We start from the raw sequence: 19,277 nt of genomic DNA, 5'->3' as shown, positions 1-19,277 counted from the left end.
TCAGTTAGCGACATGTCGCTCCAATAACACAGTCATTACCACAAGAAAGAGAATACTGACAGGCCTGGGAGGAAATCCACGCATCCAGCATAAATAATTTGGTTTGATTTGTTGGTGAAATCTTGGAGAGGACACAAGAAGAGGAAGAGGAAACACAACGTACCTTTGAAATATCAAAACAACTGTGTCTGAGTGTTTGCGTGTTTGTTTGCTGGGCTTGTTTGTTTGTGAGCACAGTTTCTTTCCGCGCAGTTATCCTCTAGATGCCGGTATCATGTCTACCCAGAGACGTTAATTAATAGCTAATCAAAGCTAATGTCTCAGCAGCACATCGCCAGCACAAAGACATGATTAATACATAATCAAAGGCCGCTCAGCACAAAGACGGGCCCTCCCTCATGCCTCAAACACTACTGTTGTTATAGAAATAAACGAACACTCGCAGCTTAATTAGCTGGCTGTTCGTGTGTGCCGTCTTTATTTGAAGTTGCTGGGGATTTCTCTCTGAGCCAAGCTGGCCTCCTGAGTGACGACACCGAGGTGACATACAAAGGCATGTATGCACACATGTGCAAAAACAGGTACATACAATGAAATGCTAATCCACATGTCACACACTGGATCAGAAAAAAAACAGTAGACAAGGTTTTGTATGTTTCTGACCTTTTAGACCTAGTCTGTGGCACCAGGCGCTGCAAGAGTGTTTCTGCAGGAAACCATTGATGCCAGCGTCTCCAAGATTATCAGGTCCAAAAAGCATCTCACCCCTGCTAACACTGCAACAGAGTCAGTCAGAGTGCAGACTTTCATCAGTACATATGGGATAAAATGTGAATTTCTAAAATCAGAGAATATAAATATCACTTATACGCATAGCAGAAATGGTTACTGCACCTCTGGTCCTCTGCCATAATGACTGTCGGATCAGTCAGCTCCTCTCCCACTCCTGTCAAAAGGAATAAGGGAACAGATTTAAAAAAAAAAGACTCAACATCTCACATGTGCAACTACAAACATGCAAAGTAAAGTAAAAGTATCTGCCTTGTATGTCGAGCACCAGCAGCTCTCTGCGTGAGTACTCGTAGGTCCAGTGGGAAAAGGCTAGAAGCATTTCTTCCAGTGAACAGCAGGGGGTGATCTCTTCTCCCGTGTTGTTGTTGTATTTCATGAAGTCACCAGACATATTCCTTTCAATCGTCAGCCACTGACCATTAGAATGCCAGAGGACCAGTGATACGTCAAGAAATCTGGTGGATAGAAGGGGCAGTTATTAAATGCACGGACACACCTAACACACACACATAGGAAAGATAAAATAGTGACCTTGGTGAGTGGTGCAAATCATCAGGTTTGACTTGGTTAAACACTTGAATCATCTTCTGGGCCGCTCTCTGCTGCTGTATCTCCTTCACAAACAAAAATTGATCATAGTGTTAGAAGTACTTGAAACTCAATTCAAAACTGTGAAAAGTAAAAGATTTGCTAACCAGCAAATGTAGACGAATCCTTGATTACTTGAAAGATTTACCCTTAAACAAAGCTGCAGTGCTGTGCTACCATGGAAGTACTTCTTACAGACACGAACCACCTCTGGTCTGAAACCTTTCACCACGTATACCAGCCCGGGTCTGAGCACATCCTGTTCTGCCCATGTACAGAGAACCCGGCGGCCCTGCCGGAGGCCCCCATCCAAAGAGCCTTCTTCGCTCAAGAGGGGCTGCAGGATTGCAGACAGGCCTCGTGATGACCAGGAAGAGACTGAGCTGGATTCAGGGTCAGCATCAGAGGCTACTTCCTCCAGAGAGTAAACGCTCACCTCTTCACCTCCTACAGAGAATGTTCAAAAACTTGATTAAGTGCACAGAAATGGATTTTGGGGGTAAAACAACAGTAATGAAAAAATAAATAAATCCTAAATCAAACAAGCAAGTTACCCATGATTGAGACAGGAGTGAAAGGGATGGTCTGAGCCAGTCTCATCAAATTGTTTCTCTCCACAGCTGTTAACACACAGGCACGATACAGGCAAAACTACAGATGAGCTAATGTACGAGAAATCACAAAAACAATAGATGCACAATAGATGATCCTTTCAGGATCTATTATTTAATTTAGATAATTTTCTGCAGATCGTGTAAATACCTGAGTAGTGTGGATACAAACTGTCAGTGGACTGGAATGAGGAGTTCTTGGCTGCAGCAGGTAAGATTACAGGGCATTAAAAAACAAAACAAATACATCTCACTATAACAGACACTACATGACCACATGTTACAGAAAATGTATTCAATCTGTACGTCCAGAAATACCTTCAGCTGAAATGCCACTCTGTATTCTGCAACAGGCATCAAGAAAACATTGTTACGTTTAAGTAAAAAGTTTCGATAAATTCAGGGTAAATCTGGAAGGCTAAAAAAGAAAGGAGACTTACGAAGACCTGCGACTCATGGACCTGGCCCAGCTGTTCCAAGCTGAGTGCGTGGGGCTCCATACATCCTACCAGTAATCAAAGCAAGAACACTGACATATTTTACACTAATTATTTTAGCATTACTATCGCTAATGTTACCACAAATTACAAAATATTGTTACCACACTTTACCACATCTTTACCTGATGCGAAAAGACCTGTTTCTGCAGCAAATCCAGTTGTTCAAAATCTGAAAAAATATTGATATTAACAGTTTTTAAGTAAAACATAAGAAACTTCAAGTGGTTGATAATTTAAACATCGCACATACACATATCAAACTTTGTTTCTTTTAATATGAAAAAACAACCCTTGTCGTTCTTCTCGTTCTACTGTACATACATACAGAGGAAGCAGAGTGATGCATACTAGCAGATGCTCTCTGAAAGCTCTGGGTACAAATACAACATGTACTCTATCTAAATGCAGGTCTTACTGAGCTGACTGAGGCTGGTTGAAGCCGACCGACTTGTGGGTTCTCCTATCAACCTCCGGCGCCTTCCCCAGCTGACATCAGACAACTGGGAATGCATGGCTCTCTATTTTCCAAAACAAATAAAGAGATGAAAAAGCTTCTCTGTAAAGAACCACCAAACGAAAATGAAAAACCCATTCACAAAGATAGCAGGGATTTAGTTTTATGACTTTGTGCCATGTTTTGCACCTGACTGATCCTCTGCTATGAGGAGCACAACTTTTTTCATATTACCAAATCTAGATTGCTCTCTCGTATCTTCACGGTCTTTTTGTTTTTGCCTTTGCTGTCCAAGACCTGAGTAAAGTCAGATGATTTGGACCACTCTGCAGAAACACAGACGTACATTATCTGTTATTGTGTGTAAATGCATGATAAAAAAATAGACAAGGTACACACAGATTTTCAAAATTTCCTTTTGATCATTTTCATCAGGGGCAAGATACAGAGAAAATGACTGCTTATGACCTGAATGACCCTTAAAGTTCTTTTATGACATTGTTGGTTCTGACTTGCAAAATTGTTAAGATTTGCATGTGCTACATATCACAAAGCTCTTCATGCAAACTCATTGCTTTAAACCATCAGCGTCCAAAGATTAACTTGATTTTCAAACCCATGCGTTATCATACCTTGGCTCCTGCTGCATCTTAGTGATGTATTGTTCTTTAAACCCCTCCTACCAAGCAAACTCTCATTGTTCATTGATTCATTGAGAGAAGGAAAGGATCCCCTGGTTGGGCTGAGGGGTGCTCCAGCGAAAGTCATATTCTCCATGCTGGATGACAAAGATCTGCAGTAGCCATACGGACGGTCCCTCGACAAACATGCCCACCTTGGGGATTTTATGGGTTTTCTCCACTGGTTGGAATTTCTGGACCGAGAAGTTGGCTGACTATCATCACAAGAAAAGGCAGGATTTGTCAAACCCTCTGAGATGTCTTCTGGGTCGAACAGAAAAGCACTGCTGGAGGCTCGGTGCACGTCTATGTTAGGTGGTTCTTCCTGTGTGTTTTCCTCCTCTTTCTCTTCTCCTTCTTCCTCTACTTCATCCTCCTCTTCCATGGATGTTTCTTCCTGACTGGTAAACAAATATGGCTCACAAGTCCAGAATTTAAAATGGAGTGACTCCAAGCCTCTGGGAGAAAGAGGAGACCCACACTGGGATGGTTCACAGGACTCACAGGGTGTCTGATCTCTGACCGAAGAAAATCCTCCACTGTTAAAGTGGGAGAGGGACGCACAAGACCCTGGGTCAGAAGCTCCCTGCTGATTCTCACATGGATGATCCTATGGGAAAAAAATAAGTGATTATCAAAGTATTTTAAATTCTTTAAGTCAGTGGTTATTTACTTTTAATGTCATAAAGCTGTGAAGAGATTACATCACATTAAAATAAGGACTTTATGGATACTTTATGGATCTCTTTTAGCTTGTCTCCCCCTAAAGGCCATGTTCAGGTTTGCAACAACTACCTCTCCTTTCAAAGAGTCTAACATGACAAACGTTTAAGGATCAAAACATTGTATTTAGTGTGAGGGAGTAGTGCATTCTCTTTCCTTCTTGTGAAACAACATTACTAGAAGACAACAGTAAGCACCTCTCTTGCCCTTTCTTCTGGTTCTTCTGTGTGTCCATATCTTCCTCCCCTGCTTCCCCTAACTCCTACATGGCACTCCTGTGATTCCCGTCTATTTCCTGCTAAGGTGTAGCCCTTTAGCAATGAAGGCGGGGTACTTTTATACGGCTTGGCCACCAATCGTTGTATATTAGCCGCATCACCGTCTGCTCCACTTCTGTGTGGAAGGGTCCAGCTGTGAGGGATGGCGTGCTGGGATGCTGTAATGAGCCGACACTGAGCCAGGCGTGTCTCCTCCTGATGTAGGTTGTTGGATGCAGAAAGAAGAGTGAGGGTGTCCACAGCCAGAGCAGAGAGGTCCTGGAGATGACCGAGCTGAGAGTCTAAGTCTGACAGGCTATCCTGAATGAAGTTGACCTTCTCTGAAACCTCCCCCACCATCATGCACATCTCTTCTGTTCTGATGGAACAAATATGAGCAAAAATGGTGAATGACGTTTTTACGATTTATTTACTGACGTTAAATGCTTTTTGTACACTAAACACAGCCACATGTTCAGCTGTAAATTCACAAAAAGCAAAGGAAGCCTGTGTTAGTAGGATCACAATACAAGCACAAGCTATATATAAGCTGGTATGTGAGACAAAGTAAATAAACATTTAAGAATCTACCTACTTACTTGTTTGTAAGAAGGAGCATTGGAGGCACATTAAAAAAGTACTTTGAAACACGGAGATTAAAGTTATCGTTTCAAGTCAAACAACTGCTACGGCTGCTAAACCCTCTACATAATGTCTTGTGTAGATGAGTTAGTGAAATCATACTTCAGAGTTGGTTTTAGTAACAAGGAAATTATTTATTTTTAAATACATAAACACGGTGTGGTGATAAGCACAGAAATGCAGTTTTAACGCAGAAAGCTGCATCTGGTCAGAAGGAAAAACCAGATTTTAACCCCCAATTTATGCAAAAATGAAACAGCTGGCAATGACAGATGCAAGAAAATCAATGGTTACACCCTTGTGCAGTAAAGAGGGTTTATGTTGTATCACAAGACATGATATGAAAACTGATCAAGGTATTTCAGTAACTCTTCTACACAAGGCAATTTGCAATGTTTGCAATGGGTACAGCAGCCATCGCAGTTGTTTGACTTAAAATGACGACTTTAATCTCCACATATTCTCAAAATAATAATAAGTTTAATCTCAAAAGTTTGGCTTTATTGTGAAAATGAACAATAATCTTTTATCTTAATGCGCCTCGAATACTTCATTTAAATCTAGTTACATGAGTTAACTGCTTTCATCTTGGCACAGTATGTATACCTCATTATTTATTATACTTATCAAACTTATCAATATTAAACTTAACAATGTGATGACAGACAGAGCGATTGTTCGTGTTATAGAAGAAATAATCTATTGGCTCTTGCATCGGACACAAAAGGAACTCTACATCAAAGCAATGATCCTGTGCATGGCTCCCAAACAAGACAAATTTACAAGGCTACAAAGTTTCCAGCCATAGTGATATGGCAGGTTGGAGAGCGAGACACAGATCCAGCAGAAACACACAAGCGCTGGTAGCTCATCTTAAATAATCGAACAAAACAAAAGAAATGAGAAGCCCCTTGTTTGCAGTCCTACCTCTCAGCTGTGACTTTGATCCTGTTCTTTTGACTGCTGAGCGGGCATTCACTCTTCTCGTGAAAATAGGCCTGCACACATCTCTCCTCAAACTCATGCAGCTTCTTGCGATCCTCGTGGCCCAGATAGAGCTCTAGTAAAAACAAGTGAGATGGAAGAAGTGACAAGTGTAGAGATAGCTGCTAAACTATCACCATTTTCTTCCTTTCCAGAAAATATGCTGTGGTACTTACTAAGTCCAGAGGCTCTCTCTTCCCGCTCAGCGTCGCCACTAAATTTCTTGTAAATAGCTCTCAAACCCAGGTCCATGTGACTGAGGAGGTTTAGGGGCGGTGGCAGCCACGGTCTCACTTGATAGGTCATAATGTAGCGGTACCGGTTGTACTTCCACAGCTTGTTGGATGTTGATGCCATGTCAAAGTAGACGTTGCTGTTAACAAGAGTTTGGTTTATTGAAGGGTAGCCCCTCAAACAATTACTATAAACTAAGATTTTTCAATATGCTTACTTGAAAAATGCGATGAGGATGTTGACCATGATGATATACTGGACAAACATATACACAGCCTGGAGAAATGGTGCAAGAAAGGATGCAGGAGGACATGAATCATCTTCCTGACATGCTGTTGACACACAAAAATACGCAGATCTTACACACAGTGCAATAGTTTTTTGTTTGTTTTTTTATTCTTATTCATCATACAAAAACTGTCAGAGACTTGGTATGAATCTCCTTCTGCATCATGAATGCTAAATTAGAACCAGATTCATATAAAACTCTACAGGGACAAGAAAAGGGCACAGAGTCTTCCAACATATGGTACAGCCGACACAGAGCTCAGATTTTAACATCACTCAGTTGGTCTGAGACATCAGAAGCAACCGAGATTGCCTAAATCCACGCTGGAGCAGAGTACATTAAAAAAATCTTAAAGTAAGAGAATTGGCACTGTTTACAGGGTAAAGTGTGACAGACCTTGCACTGATTTGTTTGCTGCTCTTCTTATAGAAGACACAGACATAGCTCTTTGGAAGTGTCCAAACTTTATTTTTTGAACAATCTAAGTTACACCTTCAACTAAAAGCAGCAAAAGGACCTACATGTACTGTAACTCCCTTAGTCATTTATACCAATTACATTTTAAGTGATTTTGTTATTTGCAGCATATTTTTTTATGCACGAAGAATCAGCCCCTGTAATAAGTGAAGTTGTCTAAATTCTGAAACAAAGAACTCCTTTCAGCTGCAGTCAATAACAAGCACTGCAATACAAAGGTGAGTCAAGCAAAGCTCACCTTGTGAGGTAAGACTGTTTGAATGACCTTAATTCAAGTGGAATAGGATAAGTGACGAATTAGCCTTGCAGCAATCTTCGAGTCAGTATTTCCAAGAACTCAGGGCAATGCAAAAATCATAAAGGTTAAATTCTACTGCTTAAAAAAAAACCCTTTGGTTAATAAGTATCTAGTGTTATTGGGCCACTAACGGTCTATCTCTGATGCATAGACCTCTCCATAGATCATCCAGTAGGGCTGGAAGACTATGTCTCGAGCCAGGCTCCATGATGGCTCCTCGTCTGGTGACAGGACAGCCTTCCTGGATACTCCGTAGGTCAGCAGCACTATTGCCATCATCACCACAATGTAAAACATGTTTCTGGTCTGGGCACAGAGAGAGTGAGAGGTTACTAAAAAATAAATAAATAAATAAATAAATAAATAAATAACACACACACACACTTCTCAACTTTTTATGTTTCCAGTGAGTGCTGTGCAATCTGTACACACCATCTTAGTGATCATGGTGAGGTAAGGGCCAGCATGCTGATTAACGGCCAGCAGATCCATCACCCTGATAAACCAGAAGATTATGTCCAGGCAGTATGTGAGGCGCCCTGCTGTCCGGTAGGGATCAGAGTGCCAACGCATTGCCAGTCCGGCCACGAAAAGCAGGATGGCGATGAAATCTGATATGTTCCAGTATTCTGAGAACCAAATCTTCAGCTTCTGGCTCAGTTTTGTTGCCTCAGACATTAATATCTAATTACAAAAGATAGAAACTTACATTACTACTGACTTGTGATTTTATATTCTCCTGTAACACTTTTTAATATATTCTGCTAAGAACTGAACCTCTGACCTCTCTGGTTTTCTCTGCTGCAGTTGACAAGATGTATGCTATAACCAGCCACTCCTGAACACTGGGTTGATCCTCCATCTTCACCAGGACAACATAGGAGAATAACATCAGAAAGGCCAAGTAGGACATCTACAGTTGAATCAGAGAAAAGACATTCAGACAGAAGGATGAGAACAATGTATAATAATCATTTGCATGATGCACTTTGAGAAAGAGAAATGTTTTATCGTGTGTTAACTAACATAAAAAACCTACCGTGTGAAACCAAAACTTGACAACAGGAGCTGTGTAGAAATCATAGAGTGTTGTGATCCAGGAAACACAGCGCACAGTTATAGAGGACATGGTTTCTGACACAGGACCAACACGTTTGTCTTGGAAAGAGAGTCCTTGCTCTGCATCACGACTACCCTGCATGGGTAGAGTAAACCATACAAGTGAGGTGAAATACTATGAAATACTGTAAAATATTAGCCAGTTGAAATTTGAAAGTACTGCACTCCTACTGTACCATGTGATCAGAGCCCTTGGTGCCTGGTGCTGGCTTGACTGAGTCGAGTCCAAACAGCATTGCCTCGTGTGTCTGTGGTACGTGACACATTTCAGCTTTGCTTTTAAACTCCAGAAGTAGGATGGCAGGAGGCAAAAGAAGGCTCAAAATGATCTAAAAAAAAAAAAAAAAAAAAAAAAAAAAAAAAAGGAGAGCTTGTCTGACTACTTAAACATCCTCCAACAAAACATACTGCTTTGCAAAATATGAAAAAAATAAAACAACACTTGAGGTAAAAACACAATCATTTAGCACAACCAGGCTTTAATGGGGGTGATGAAAGCAGCTGGTGATGTGTGAACCAAAAGAAAACAGCAAATAATGGCTGAAGCGCTCCCTAGCTACACTCTACATGACAGGAAGATGTAACAATGAATGAAAATTACCGATGTGGTTTTGGAGTGGAAAAACATGGCTTTAAGTTTGACCCTAGATATCAAATCCCAGACAGAACTTCATTATGTGACAAAATGCTAATTCAAAATCGACAACAGTTAACTGCAGCACCCTACCTCATTTATTGCTAATATGTTTAATCCAGAATACTTTAACAATCCCTAAGGAAATTATGCAAACAGACAATGTCAGAAGTGGGATTCAAACCCACACCTCCAGGGGAGACTGCGACCTGAACGCAGCGCCTTAGACCGCTCGGCCATCCTGACTTCCTGATTAATGGATTCTAAATTAGAATCTGGGACCTGATGAAGGTCAACAGGACTGAAACATTGCAATAAATATATTAGAAATAATGGCAAGCTTTTGCAGAGACAGTCACATTTAATTGCTTTTGTGGAATCTTACAACAATACTGTGCAGGCTCCTGTCAAGTTAACAGGTTAAGTTACTTTTTTGTTAAACTTAAGTGTTAAGCAGTTGTGCTATAAGCACTACTTAATTTCGAATAGTTTTGTGCTTACATTTGACTTGTGCTGTGTCATGATATACAATGCTGTGTCAGCACTATGACATTATAATACTGCTGCTGCTACCAGCTTGTAGCAAGAGATTCAAACTTTGAATTAGCTAGTCAGTCTTCAATGATAGCAGGTAATAGGAAAAGAAAGATGGAACATGCCCTTCATGGACTAAAAATGCTGCATCCTGTGAGTTGCAATTGCTGATAAGACATATTCACTATTTTTTTCTATAATTCTGCTGAAATATTTTTGTATAATTTTGAAGCTATATCGCCCACCCCTACCCTGTACCCTTCTATCTTTATTTTTCTTTTTGCAGTGATGCAATTAAATGACACTGAAATATGAATTTTATCTGGTTTATCTGCAAGGTTTACCTTCAAGAATGAGTTTTTTCTCATGTTAAGTGGACCGGTCCAGAGATCAGTGAGGAGAGTCTGGGTGCAGGAGTGTGAGACGAATGGTCTGTGACATGAGGAGACAGCCATCTGCAGACAGGTGAAGTGGCTCCATGCCTCCATCTCATAAGTCAACAGCTTCATGGCCATCTGCTCGTTCTGACGAAACGCACAATCTAACACATCCACCGCCAGCTTACCAAACTCACTGACACACAAAGACAGAAGAGATATGTGCATGTCAACTCTGTGATAATTATAAAAATATGAAAGAACAAAAAAAAAAATTGCACCCATATCTTCACATATACAAAGTAACATGAAGTCCCGAGGGGAAAAAAAGTGTACTGCATGGTAACGGTGCTTCACAGCTATAAAAGGTTTAGAGGTTTCTTGCATTTCAAATCTTCCAAGAACATTTCAATGAGACTCCAGTCTGGATATTGCCTAGGCTGTTCCATTCAAGGTCAGCTTCAAATTAAACTAAAGTTTCAGACACACCTTATCCTTAATATATCCTTCATAGCTGAATCAATGACTGCAAGCTGCCCAGTTGCTGTGAGACCGAGGCAGTCCCCAAAGCATAACCTTTCCACCACGCTTCAAAGACCGCAAGAAATTCTTCTCCTAAAAATAACTCCATCTTTGATTTGTATGTCCAGAGCACATTATGTCAAACATGTTGCTTCTGTCTCTGTGTTCACTGGGAAACTGTAGTTCTGCCTAATGTTCTTCTTAGACAGCACCTTAAATGCAGGTCAAATATGTCAAAATCTATCCGACTGTAGACGCAGGCACTTTGACACCAGAGTTACCTGCAGTCACTGTGATGACATTTTGAGTTGTTGGAGATTTATTTTTGCATCATGCAGTATACCCTTGAATTTGCTTGGGCAGTCAGTCCTGGATAAATTAGCATTCATTTAAAATTGGTGCCACTGTCTTATACTCGAGTGATTTATTTCAACTAAGTTGGAGACATTTTAAATCCCTTGCTAGACTCACAACACAGGCTTAGAGAGCTACTTAAATCTTAACACGATGACATCACATATTTCAGCAAAAGAGACAAAACCAGAGCTTAGATGGGAATTCAAAAGGTATTCCATTATGTGCCACTTTTTCAGAGTGTATCACTGCTATTAATAAGCAATGGATCACTGCTTGTTTAAAATAAGTCATACAGTTAATTGACACTCACAGTGAATACGTCTTGAATCGTTCTATAATGTTATCATCCAGGCTGCTTTGACGTGCTTCAAAGGCCATGGAGCGGTAAAGCTTGCAGGCCACCGTTGCACGTGCCAGCGCTTCTTCTCCATGTTGCCACAGGAACAGTGCCATTTGCTGCCTTTGCTGAAGGACTGCCCACACAAACAAGTCGTTGAAGTTGAAAGGAACCAGCAGTGGAGCATCATCAAGGCCTGGACTAGACACATCCCCACTGGTACTGGGTGACACATCTTGCTCCTAGAAGAAAAAGTTAGATGTATGAAAAAAAATAAGGGACAAGGAAATGAAAAAACAATAGATGGGAATGTGAGATTTTTTGTCATAAAACAGATAGAAAAATTAGAAACTGTTAATCTAAATCTTAAAAAAATAACTCTAAACCAACCTTGCGTTTGTAAGGCTGGGCGGTCCTAAAGAAATGCAGGTCCTGGAGGCTCCTGTTCCTTGTAGAGCTTGGCATCAGTCCATGTCTGAGTTTAGAAAAGGTGGCTGAACTGTCTCGTCTACCATTCTACAGGCATCAAAACAGGCATTTGTATGAAAACTGTAAAAGTCATTAAATCAAAGGATTTTTAAATGGCTTTTATCAGGGTGCAGCGGGCAAAGAAAAAGAATACAATCATTGCTCACTTTTTCGTGCAATCGGCTGTACGCAGCTCTGAATTGTTTGCGTGTGTAGGTGCTGCGGTATGCTCCTCCTATGAGATATTCTATCACCAAGCCCATGTCAATGATCGAAAGACGATAACCTGCAGGAAGGGATGTCTCCCCACAAACACATACAAACACGATAAATAAACATATACTGTGCACATGTAAATGTGGCTGCTTTTCTGTGTATTTATAACACAGAAAAGGTGAGGGACCACCCAGGTTGCTGTCAGTGCACAGTTCCAAAGCTGGCATTTGCAATTCTATGGAGGAACATTAGTGCACATGGGAAACTTGCACATCTGTAAAGGCCTCTTTAATGCTGAACAGGTCTTGGAGCAACATATGCTGACAATGCTTTTTTTCGGGAGGGAAAGGGAAGCTAGATTTGCACCTACAGCTACTCTCAATATCAAAACTCACCTGTTTTGCATCTTCAACGAGGTGGTGCAAGAAGCGGGCTGTTGGCCCTTGTGCCTGCAGGGAGGATTTTGTATAATTATATAAAAAAAGAAAATGACAGTTAAGAGAAAATGCAAAGCGCAAAATCAAAGCAAACCAAATTTACTAGTTACTTTTAACGGCTGCATAATGCACATGCAATCACAGCTCCACAAATATCAAATTGTTTCTTTAAGGAACTACTTATCCCAGCGTTATGAATAAGTGAAAAGGCTTTTATACACAAATATAAAGACAACATAGAGAAAGCTGAGGGTGAATGTATGGCAAAGAGCTCTGTGATTTTAGAAGCATCCTAAACCAACTACTGGGAAAATATTTTGGATGCAACTGACCATAAAACACAAGAGATCCTGGTGCAAAAACACTTACAGTGACTGAGATTTGGATCAAAGCAGCTTTGGGAATTGTGAGAGAAATTCAAGAGAAACAAACATAAAGGGATTTTGTATGTTTGCACAGCAAAGTGAAAGCCAAACGCAAGAGGAAATACCCCAAGATAATCAAAAGTACTCCAGTGAGTAAATGTTATTTTCTGAAAAATATATTTCACAGAATTAATTGTACTGTTCTCCTTGATTAATAAAATGATGAATAACAAATAAGAAAAAGTAAGTGTCTTAAATATTTAAAGCAGATATATTAAGATATTATAGTAACCATGTTGTAGAGCTCTTCAAGGCGATCGACTGTGAGGAAGCGGCTCATAGTCATGCCGTTATCAATCAGCGTTTTGACAAAACTGACACGGTCCATCACCAGAGCATCCAGCATGGCTTGCTCCAAGGAGCCCACCTACACAAGTAAAAAATAATTTACATATCTCCTTTTTTGCTTTAATGGAAAACAATTGCACTACAGTTTTGCATTAATGACTCCTGTCAATAGAAAATTGTACTTAGTAGTCAGTATAATCTTTTAATAATATAAGTTTACATATGGTAGTGATAGGATGTGCGATCCTTAATAGTCTGCAAAGGCTTTGTGTGCATTCCAGAGTGCTCTGGCATTCACACCCACATCCTGGGAGCATGGGAAAGGTCGTACCTTCTTTTATTTTTTTACGGTAGGATAAAAGTAGCTATGTCAGTTTTAGTCTAAGTGCCTTTTTTACATATAGATGAACTGTTGGATTTCCAGACCAGCAGGTTTAGGGAAGTCATTTATGGGGTCACACTCTGACACACACACGCACACACACATACACCTCCATATTCCAATGTAAGGAACAAACACCCACTGATGTATAAATAAAGACCAGGGCAGTCTCAGAGCTGCGAGTCCCTGAGCCCTCACTCTCGTGCGAGAGCTCAGAGCTGCCCTTGCTAAGCAACAAGTAAAACTGTGTGTTTCTCCTCTCTGATTCTCAGCTGAAGAAGTGTTTTAGAATATATCTCTTAACAACTCCCTTTGTTTTTGACTTTCTCACCTGCCAATGCTGTCCATATACAAGGACGTCTTTCTGTGCAATGTCAGCCCTGTCCCACGCCAGAGTCATACTCAGCTGCTCTGATGGACTGGCCTTTGTGCCTGTTTTTGATTCAGAGCAACAAAACATATAACATAACTCAGATTTTCTGACTTACTAAGAGAAACGCTCCAGTCCCACGTTAATGAATCAAAGTCACTTGAGAGAAAATGTTTGATAATTAAGAAGGAAACAAGTACCCTTGAGAGTAGCGGTCAAAATGGCAGCATCTGGTGCCATCTGGTCATCTGACTCTGAGTCAAAGATGGTTATCTGTTGTTCAAAGAAACGCTGATTTAGTAGTCAGTGTCCTCAGTCACAACACACACATGCCTCAGAGGCTGCTTTACTCACAGACTGTCTATGATCCATACACTGCAGCAGGAGAGTATAGAGGTCAGTGGCTTCAGTCCTCTCCATTCCAAACACATCTCCAATCGTGGTGAGGAAGTTCTCTTTAATGTCAGCTTCCAACGGTCTGAAAACAAACAAACAAACATAAAAACACAATCAGTGTACATTTGGGCCGGCTCGACCCTTTCCGTGTGGAATTGCATGTTCTCCCTGCATGGTGCTCTGGCTTCCTCCTACAGTCCAAAGCTTGTTAGGTCATCCACCTAAATTGGCAGTAGGTGTGAATGTGATCGCAAATTGTTGTCTGTCTCTCTGTGCTAGGCCTGCAATATGCTGTTCAACGTGTACCCCCAGGCAACACAATGTTAGCGCTTTTGCTTCACAACAAGAAGGTCCTGAGAAGGTCGCAGAAGGTGGAGTCATGTTCTCACCATGGTTGCGCAGGTTCTCCGGCTTCCTCCCATAGGCTAAAGACATGCAATTAGTGGAGTTGTGTCAATTGGTGATTCTAAATTTCGCACAGGTGTGAATATGAGGGCAAATGGTTGCCTGTTCCTCTATGTTAGTCCTGCATCAGACTGGCGACCTGTCCAGGGTGTACCCCACCTCTCGCCCTATGATAGCTAGGCTTCCGCTCCCCATGAGACTGAATTGGCGAAAGGATAAGTACATGTATGGAAGGATAATGTACATTTGAAACAATTTAATATTCGTAATCCTGTGTCTTTTTGGTAAATGTTAAATGAGTCAAAATAAGAGTCTAACAAACTAATTTATGGGCTTACCAGAGCAGCCTTTTGCTTTTTTGCACTAAGAGGACACTGCTGTCTAGTTTCTACTTTCTATCTCATTTTACAATCAATTAATTGCATCATCATCTTCAAGTTTTTATATACACCTATTGGGTAACCCTTCCTAAAATATAAACGTCACTCAAATGTAGTTAGCAGGACAGGATCATATTAGTAACTGTGTGTTTGGGTTCATCTGAGATGAGGAAAAAACAAAGAATGTGGCTGGGGTCTAACTGCCTTTTCAAATAGTTGGCATATGCGGCTCGGCAGTGGTGTGAGGTATCTGCTAATTGGAAGGTCAGTGGTTCAATCCCTGACTCCCCTTCACACTGAAGTATCCTTGAGCAAGATACTGAACTCTGCGATCCATCTACTGGAGTGTGAATGAGGCTTGTTGTAAGGAAAGTACTTTGGAGTGCTCAAATTGAGTAAAAAAGTGCTAAATCTGTTTACAGTTATTCACTCTAATGATATAACGGTAAAGGGGAGATTCTCCCTTTGCCCATTTTTCTCTTTTTCACCTTAAAATATGCCCCAATACTCATGAAGAAGGTGTTATAACTTGCACTTTGCCGTAAGTATAAATTATGCTTGCTTATTAAACCAGCTGGCTCAAAAAGACCCTGCTATGCATCCACTACAGGCCTATACCAGCCTACGTACTGTACCTGTCAACAGCAGTCTGCTTGTGTAAGAAGGCGAGTAGGTCAGCAGCCCTGCCTGATCCCTCAAACACAAACACTGGCACAGGGGGCACAGTGCTGACGTAGTCCAACACTGTAGACACCACAGAAGGACCTCCCTCCACCACCACACACACCACAGGCACTCCTTGGTTCAGTCCTGCAAAAAAGAGAAGAGATGATGTTAAGACTTCAGTCAAATCTGTGTGCTTCCTATTTTGTTTCTTTTGTTAGTTTTTGCGCAAAAACACCCACGGGGATGTATCTTCTGTAGTTGTATGTGCTTCTCCAGCTTCCTCCTGAGGCCTTGCTGACAGCCATGCTTGCCCAGCGTTCCATCATCCACCAACAGGAAGTGGGAGTGGAAACCATTGAGACAGGCTCTCTTGCTCAAAGGGTTTCCCAGAGGCTGGTAAGGCCTGAAAACCTGAAGCGATGTTGAATCAGTGTCAGTCAAAGACAAAGAAAAGCAGCGCAGTGGGATATGGTACTCTGCATATATCAAAAAAATGTGGTGAGGAATGAAGTAACGTGCAAAAACACAGTTTCAGTACTGACATCTCTGCCTATAAGGTCCATGTTGTTGTCAATCACTCCCCAGGGTGTGATGCCAACTGTGTTTCTCTTCCTCAGGTCATGGCTTCCAAAGGATTTAACTGCATCACCTACATATTTAGACACACCTGGAGGGCATGCAAATAGTAGCTGAATGCACAGCAAATACACAATAAGAACAAAAGCACTAAAATCCAAGGGGTACTTTTACAACAGCACGCCATACAGAAATGAAACCTAACAGAAACTAACCAAAACTGAACCTTCTTGAAACAGAACACAGATCAACGTAGTTTTTTTTTCAGATGTAAGTAATGAGATTGCTGCCAGTCACTAACTGGAGATAGGCAGAAAATAATACTCCACAAAAAATTGTAAAACTTACCTGTATTAATGCCATCGGTGAAAATCCATGCCCCTGTGCTGAGGGCAGCAGTGATCAGCCCTTTGCTAAAGGCCTGGTTGACTTTAGGTGGCAAGGTAAAATTTTCGGAGCCTCCGTGGACACTCAGCAGTAGCTTGGGTCTTTCCATCTGCCATTCCCTCAACATCAGCTGGAGTAATGCTTCTGGCTTGGAGTCGACAGCAACACGAACATACTGGAAAAACATGAAAGTGTTTCCAACTGAGAAGCTCTTTGTACTTTTCTGAGGTGCTGCTGAGCCGATTGTTTTGTCACTACATTAGATAGCATCTCTGCTTTCATGCATCGCGACCAAGCCTGCTTACATCATAGCAAAGAAAACTTTACGCAACCATCAAAATCTAGGTCTTATTAACAGAGTGCAAGCATTTGCTTCTATATTTGAAGCAGTCTCTTGAGCGTGTGTACATTTACCATTTTACTTTTGAAAAAATGTTCCTTTGGCCTAGAGACACGCACAGAGCTGGTAAACTCACAGACCTTGGCTCGACAGACACGTGTGGCAGTATCTTCAAAGTCTACGGTGCCATAGGCATTTGTGGGACTGGCCCTGGTGTGGCGCTCCATGGACCACTCCTCTTCCACATCCTGTCCAGGACCAGGACAGAGGGACAATGGAGGAAGGGAGTCTTGCCAAGAGTGTTCCCCTATCAGGTGGCCGCAGCAACATCTAGCAAATAGAACGACATTGCATAGATGCATAGGAAGAAGCATCGTAAGGTAATTTTTTAGAATGATTAACTTCAATCATACTTTTACAACACTTTAGCATAATGTTGTTGATTTTAAATAAATTAAATTAAGTAGCTATTTCTGATAGTCTGCTTTTAGATAATAGGGAAGAGCCCAAAAAACAGTAACAAAATTATCAGTGACACTTAACTACATGTTAGCTCCTCAAAATAGAGGCAGGGTTGTTAATAAGCAATAATAATATGCAGGCGCATGACAAGCCCTAAAAGATGAAAGAAATCCACCTGGACTTTTTAAACCAGCCTTCAGTGATTCTTCCATTTATTTTCTAAATCCCACACTTCCTCTCCACCTCCCTTTGCCCTTGAGTACACATTTCTATGTCTGGCTGTTGTTATCATTTAACAGACCATGAAAATCACACATTTCCTGCCATTTCCCCATAACAGTGCAGTGCAAATGTAGGAGAAAAAAGGCAGAAAAGGACATGATGAAATGCTGAAAGAATGAGGGTGGAGAAAACAATACAGAAGTATGTAGTAAGAAAATAAGAAAGAGTTTGGTAGGACAGCATCTTCAGCACAATATTCATCAGTGATACCTTATCAAATTTTGGCAAACGTGGCATACTGGAATACATCTGAAAGAGACAGGAAGCGTTATCAAAATATCCACATGGCTGCTATTCCTGGAAGTAAGGGCTACATGCCAAATAGTTCTGCTCTCAGAAAAATGTTATTTCAAATAGCTGCTGTTAATGTTATACTACAATCTGTGTGTTTCTTCTCAGAATCATAAAAGCTAATCAGTGCAATCAGATCCCAGTTTACCTGTGCTGATCCCAAGAGGAAGGGATGAACTTCACACACTCTCTCCTGAAGAAGGTTTCCTCAATCCAACACTTTCTGGACTAAAAAAAGAAAAGCAGAAAATATTTACTTACAGCACACAGATACTGGAGCTGTTAAGCACTATATTGTCTTCTTTATTGACTCGTATTCTAGGAAGTGGAAGCACATTAGTCCTGAAATAAAAAGCGCGTTTATCAGTGACCTTCTCAGTGAAGCTCATTTTAGTGTCGATCACATGCTGAGCAAACAGTGTAGTAAGTGTAGATCCCTCCCCATCACAGAAAGCTGAAATGCAAACACCAAAACCCTGAGCTGCAGCACTCAGCCCCTCGTTCCCCTTCACAGTAATCTTTCCTTCATGTTTCCCAGGAATATTTAACAATGGCCTCACTGCAGGGAGAGAACTGCTTTCAGGAAACATGAGCACATACACAGACCTATACATCCTCTTCCTCTGATTAGTCTACACGGTTAGCGAAGTAAACAGTTACAACTGTTACAGTTTTATATGCACTAAATAAAACCGCCCATTGTGCAGCAGCAGGACCAACAGTTTAACACGTTGTATGCACAATGAACACCCGTGTTATGTTACTACACTAGTTCATTAAAAGTTTATTACTATTAACCGTTTTATCTAACTTAAAATCACCGCTAAGCGCTGCTAATATCACTGTTAGCAAACCGGTAACAGAGAAATATTGCTCAAATTTCTCATGAGTTCAAGTTCACATTTCGTAAAAAGTACACTTGTTGGAAATAAGCTGACCTACTTAGTATATATATATATATATATTTATATATAATATTAGCATATATCTTACCATGACTGCAAACTTCATTTATAAACATGTTCGAGGCTAGCAAAGACACTCCGCTTCATCATTACTCTCCCGACAAGGACTGAGCGCCCTTTAATCAGTCGCTG

At 41.0% G+C, this 19,277-nt stretch overlaps 1 protein-coding gene and 1 non-coding gene across 4 annotated transcripts in view; both read right to left on the bottom strand.

Moving 5' to 3' along the window:
- trpm6 (transient receptor potential cation channel, subfamily M, member 6) overlaps positions 1 to 19,277 on the bottom strand; it is a 21,259-nt gene extending 1,982 nt beyond the window's left edge. Inside the window, exons 1-39 of one of the 3 annotated variants that reach the window (XM_085293878.1) lie at positions 19,174 to 19,277; positions 18,329 to 18,408; positions 18,100 to 18,138; positions 17,286 to 17,475; positions 16,767 to 16,980; positions 16,385 to 16,509; positions 16,082 to 16,253; positions 15,812 to 15,986; positions 14,350 to 14,473; positions 14,196 to 14,268; positions 13,957 to 14,057; positions 13,188 to 13,322; positions 12,489 to 12,542; positions 12,045 to 12,179; positions 11,800 to 11,925; positions 11,383 to 11,651; positions 10,161 to 10,389; positions 8,825 to 8,977; positions 8,569 to 8,724; positions 8,314 to 8,442; positions 7,962 to 8,213; positions 7,661 to 7,835; positions 6,683 to 6,797; positions 6,408 to 6,604; positions 6,175 to 6,307; positions 4,546 to 4,984; positions 3,578 to 4,235; positions 3,180 to 3,271; positions 2,907 to 3,009; positions 2,614 to 2,660; positions 2,432 to 2,496; positions 2,310 to 2,335; positions 2,143 to 2,193; positions 1,935 to 2,000; positions 1,529 to 1,827; positions 1,324 to 1,406; positions 1,042 to 1,247; positions 895 to 946; positions 664 to 776 (exon numbers count right to left, since the gene is read on the bottom strand). In XM_085293878.1, the coding sequence (XP_085150004.1) occupies positions 664 to 776; positions 895 to 946; positions 1,042 to 1,247; positions 1,324 to 1,406; positions 1,529 to 1,827; positions 1,935 to 2,000; positions 2,143 to 2,193; positions 2,310 to 2,335; positions 2,432 to 2,496; positions 2,614 to 2,660; positions 2,907 to 3,009; positions 3,180 to 3,271; positions 3,578 to 4,235; positions 4,546 to 4,984; positions 6,175 to 6,307; positions 6,408 to 6,604; positions 6,683 to 6,797; positions 7,661 to 7,835; positions 7,962 to 8,213; positions 8,314 to 8,442; positions 8,569 to 8,724; positions 8,825 to 8,977; positions 10,161 to 10,389; positions 11,383 to 11,651; positions 11,800 to 11,925; positions 12,045 to 12,179; positions 12,489 to 12,542; positions 13,188 to 13,322; positions 13,957 to 14,057; positions 14,196 to 14,268; positions 14,350 to 14,473; positions 15,812 to 15,986; positions 16,082 to 16,253; positions 16,385 to 16,509; positions 16,767 to 16,980; positions 17,286 to 17,475; positions 18,100 to 18,138; positions 18,329 to 18,408; positions 19,174 to 19,191 (5,869 nt within the window). In that variant the 5' untranslated portion in view covers positions 19,192 to 19,277. The remainder of the gene's footprint in view (positions 1 to 663; positions 777 to 894; positions 947 to 1,041; positions 1,248 to 1,323; positions 1,407 to 1,528; positions 1,828 to 1,934; positions 2,001 to 2,142; positions 2,194 to 2,309; positions 2,336 to 2,431; positions 2,497 to 2,613; positions 2,661 to 2,906; positions 3,010 to 3,179; positions 3,272 to 3,577; positions 4,236 to 4,545; positions 4,985 to 6,174; positions 6,308 to 6,407; positions 6,605 to 6,682; positions 6,798 to 7,660; positions 7,836 to 7,961; positions 8,214 to 8,313; positions 8,443 to 8,568; positions 8,725 to 8,824; positions 8,978 to 10,160; positions 10,390 to 11,382; positions 11,652 to 11,799; positions 11,926 to 12,044; positions 12,180 to 12,488; positions 12,543 to 13,187; positions 13,323 to 13,956; positions 14,058 to 14,195; positions 14,269 to 14,349; positions 14,474 to 15,811; positions 15,987 to 16,081; positions 16,254 to 16,384; positions 16,510 to 16,766; positions 16,981 to 17,285; positions 17,476 to 18,099; positions 18,139 to 18,328; positions 18,409 to 19,173) is intronic. The other 2 variants (XM_085293879.1, XM_085293880.1) reach the window with 2 other exon arrangements.
- On the bottom strand, positions 9,446 to 9,528 carry trnal-cag (transfer RNA leucine (anticodon CAG)). Its single transcript has one exon. It is a non-coding gene; the product is annotated as a tRNA-Leu (tRNA).

Source organism: Mchenga conophoros, linkage group LG12 (assembly GCF_057382185.1).
Source record: "Mchenga conophoros isolate Kocher_MC1m ecotype Shallow Benthic linkage group LG12, M_conophoros_male_GT1.1, whole genome shotgun sequence".
Lineage (NCBI taxonomy): Eukaryota > Metazoa > Chordata > Actinopteri > Cichliformes > Cichlidae > Mchenga > Mchenga conophoros.
Note: the sequence above shows the minus strand (reverse complement) of the source record. Positions and strands in the feature narration are given on the sequence as shown.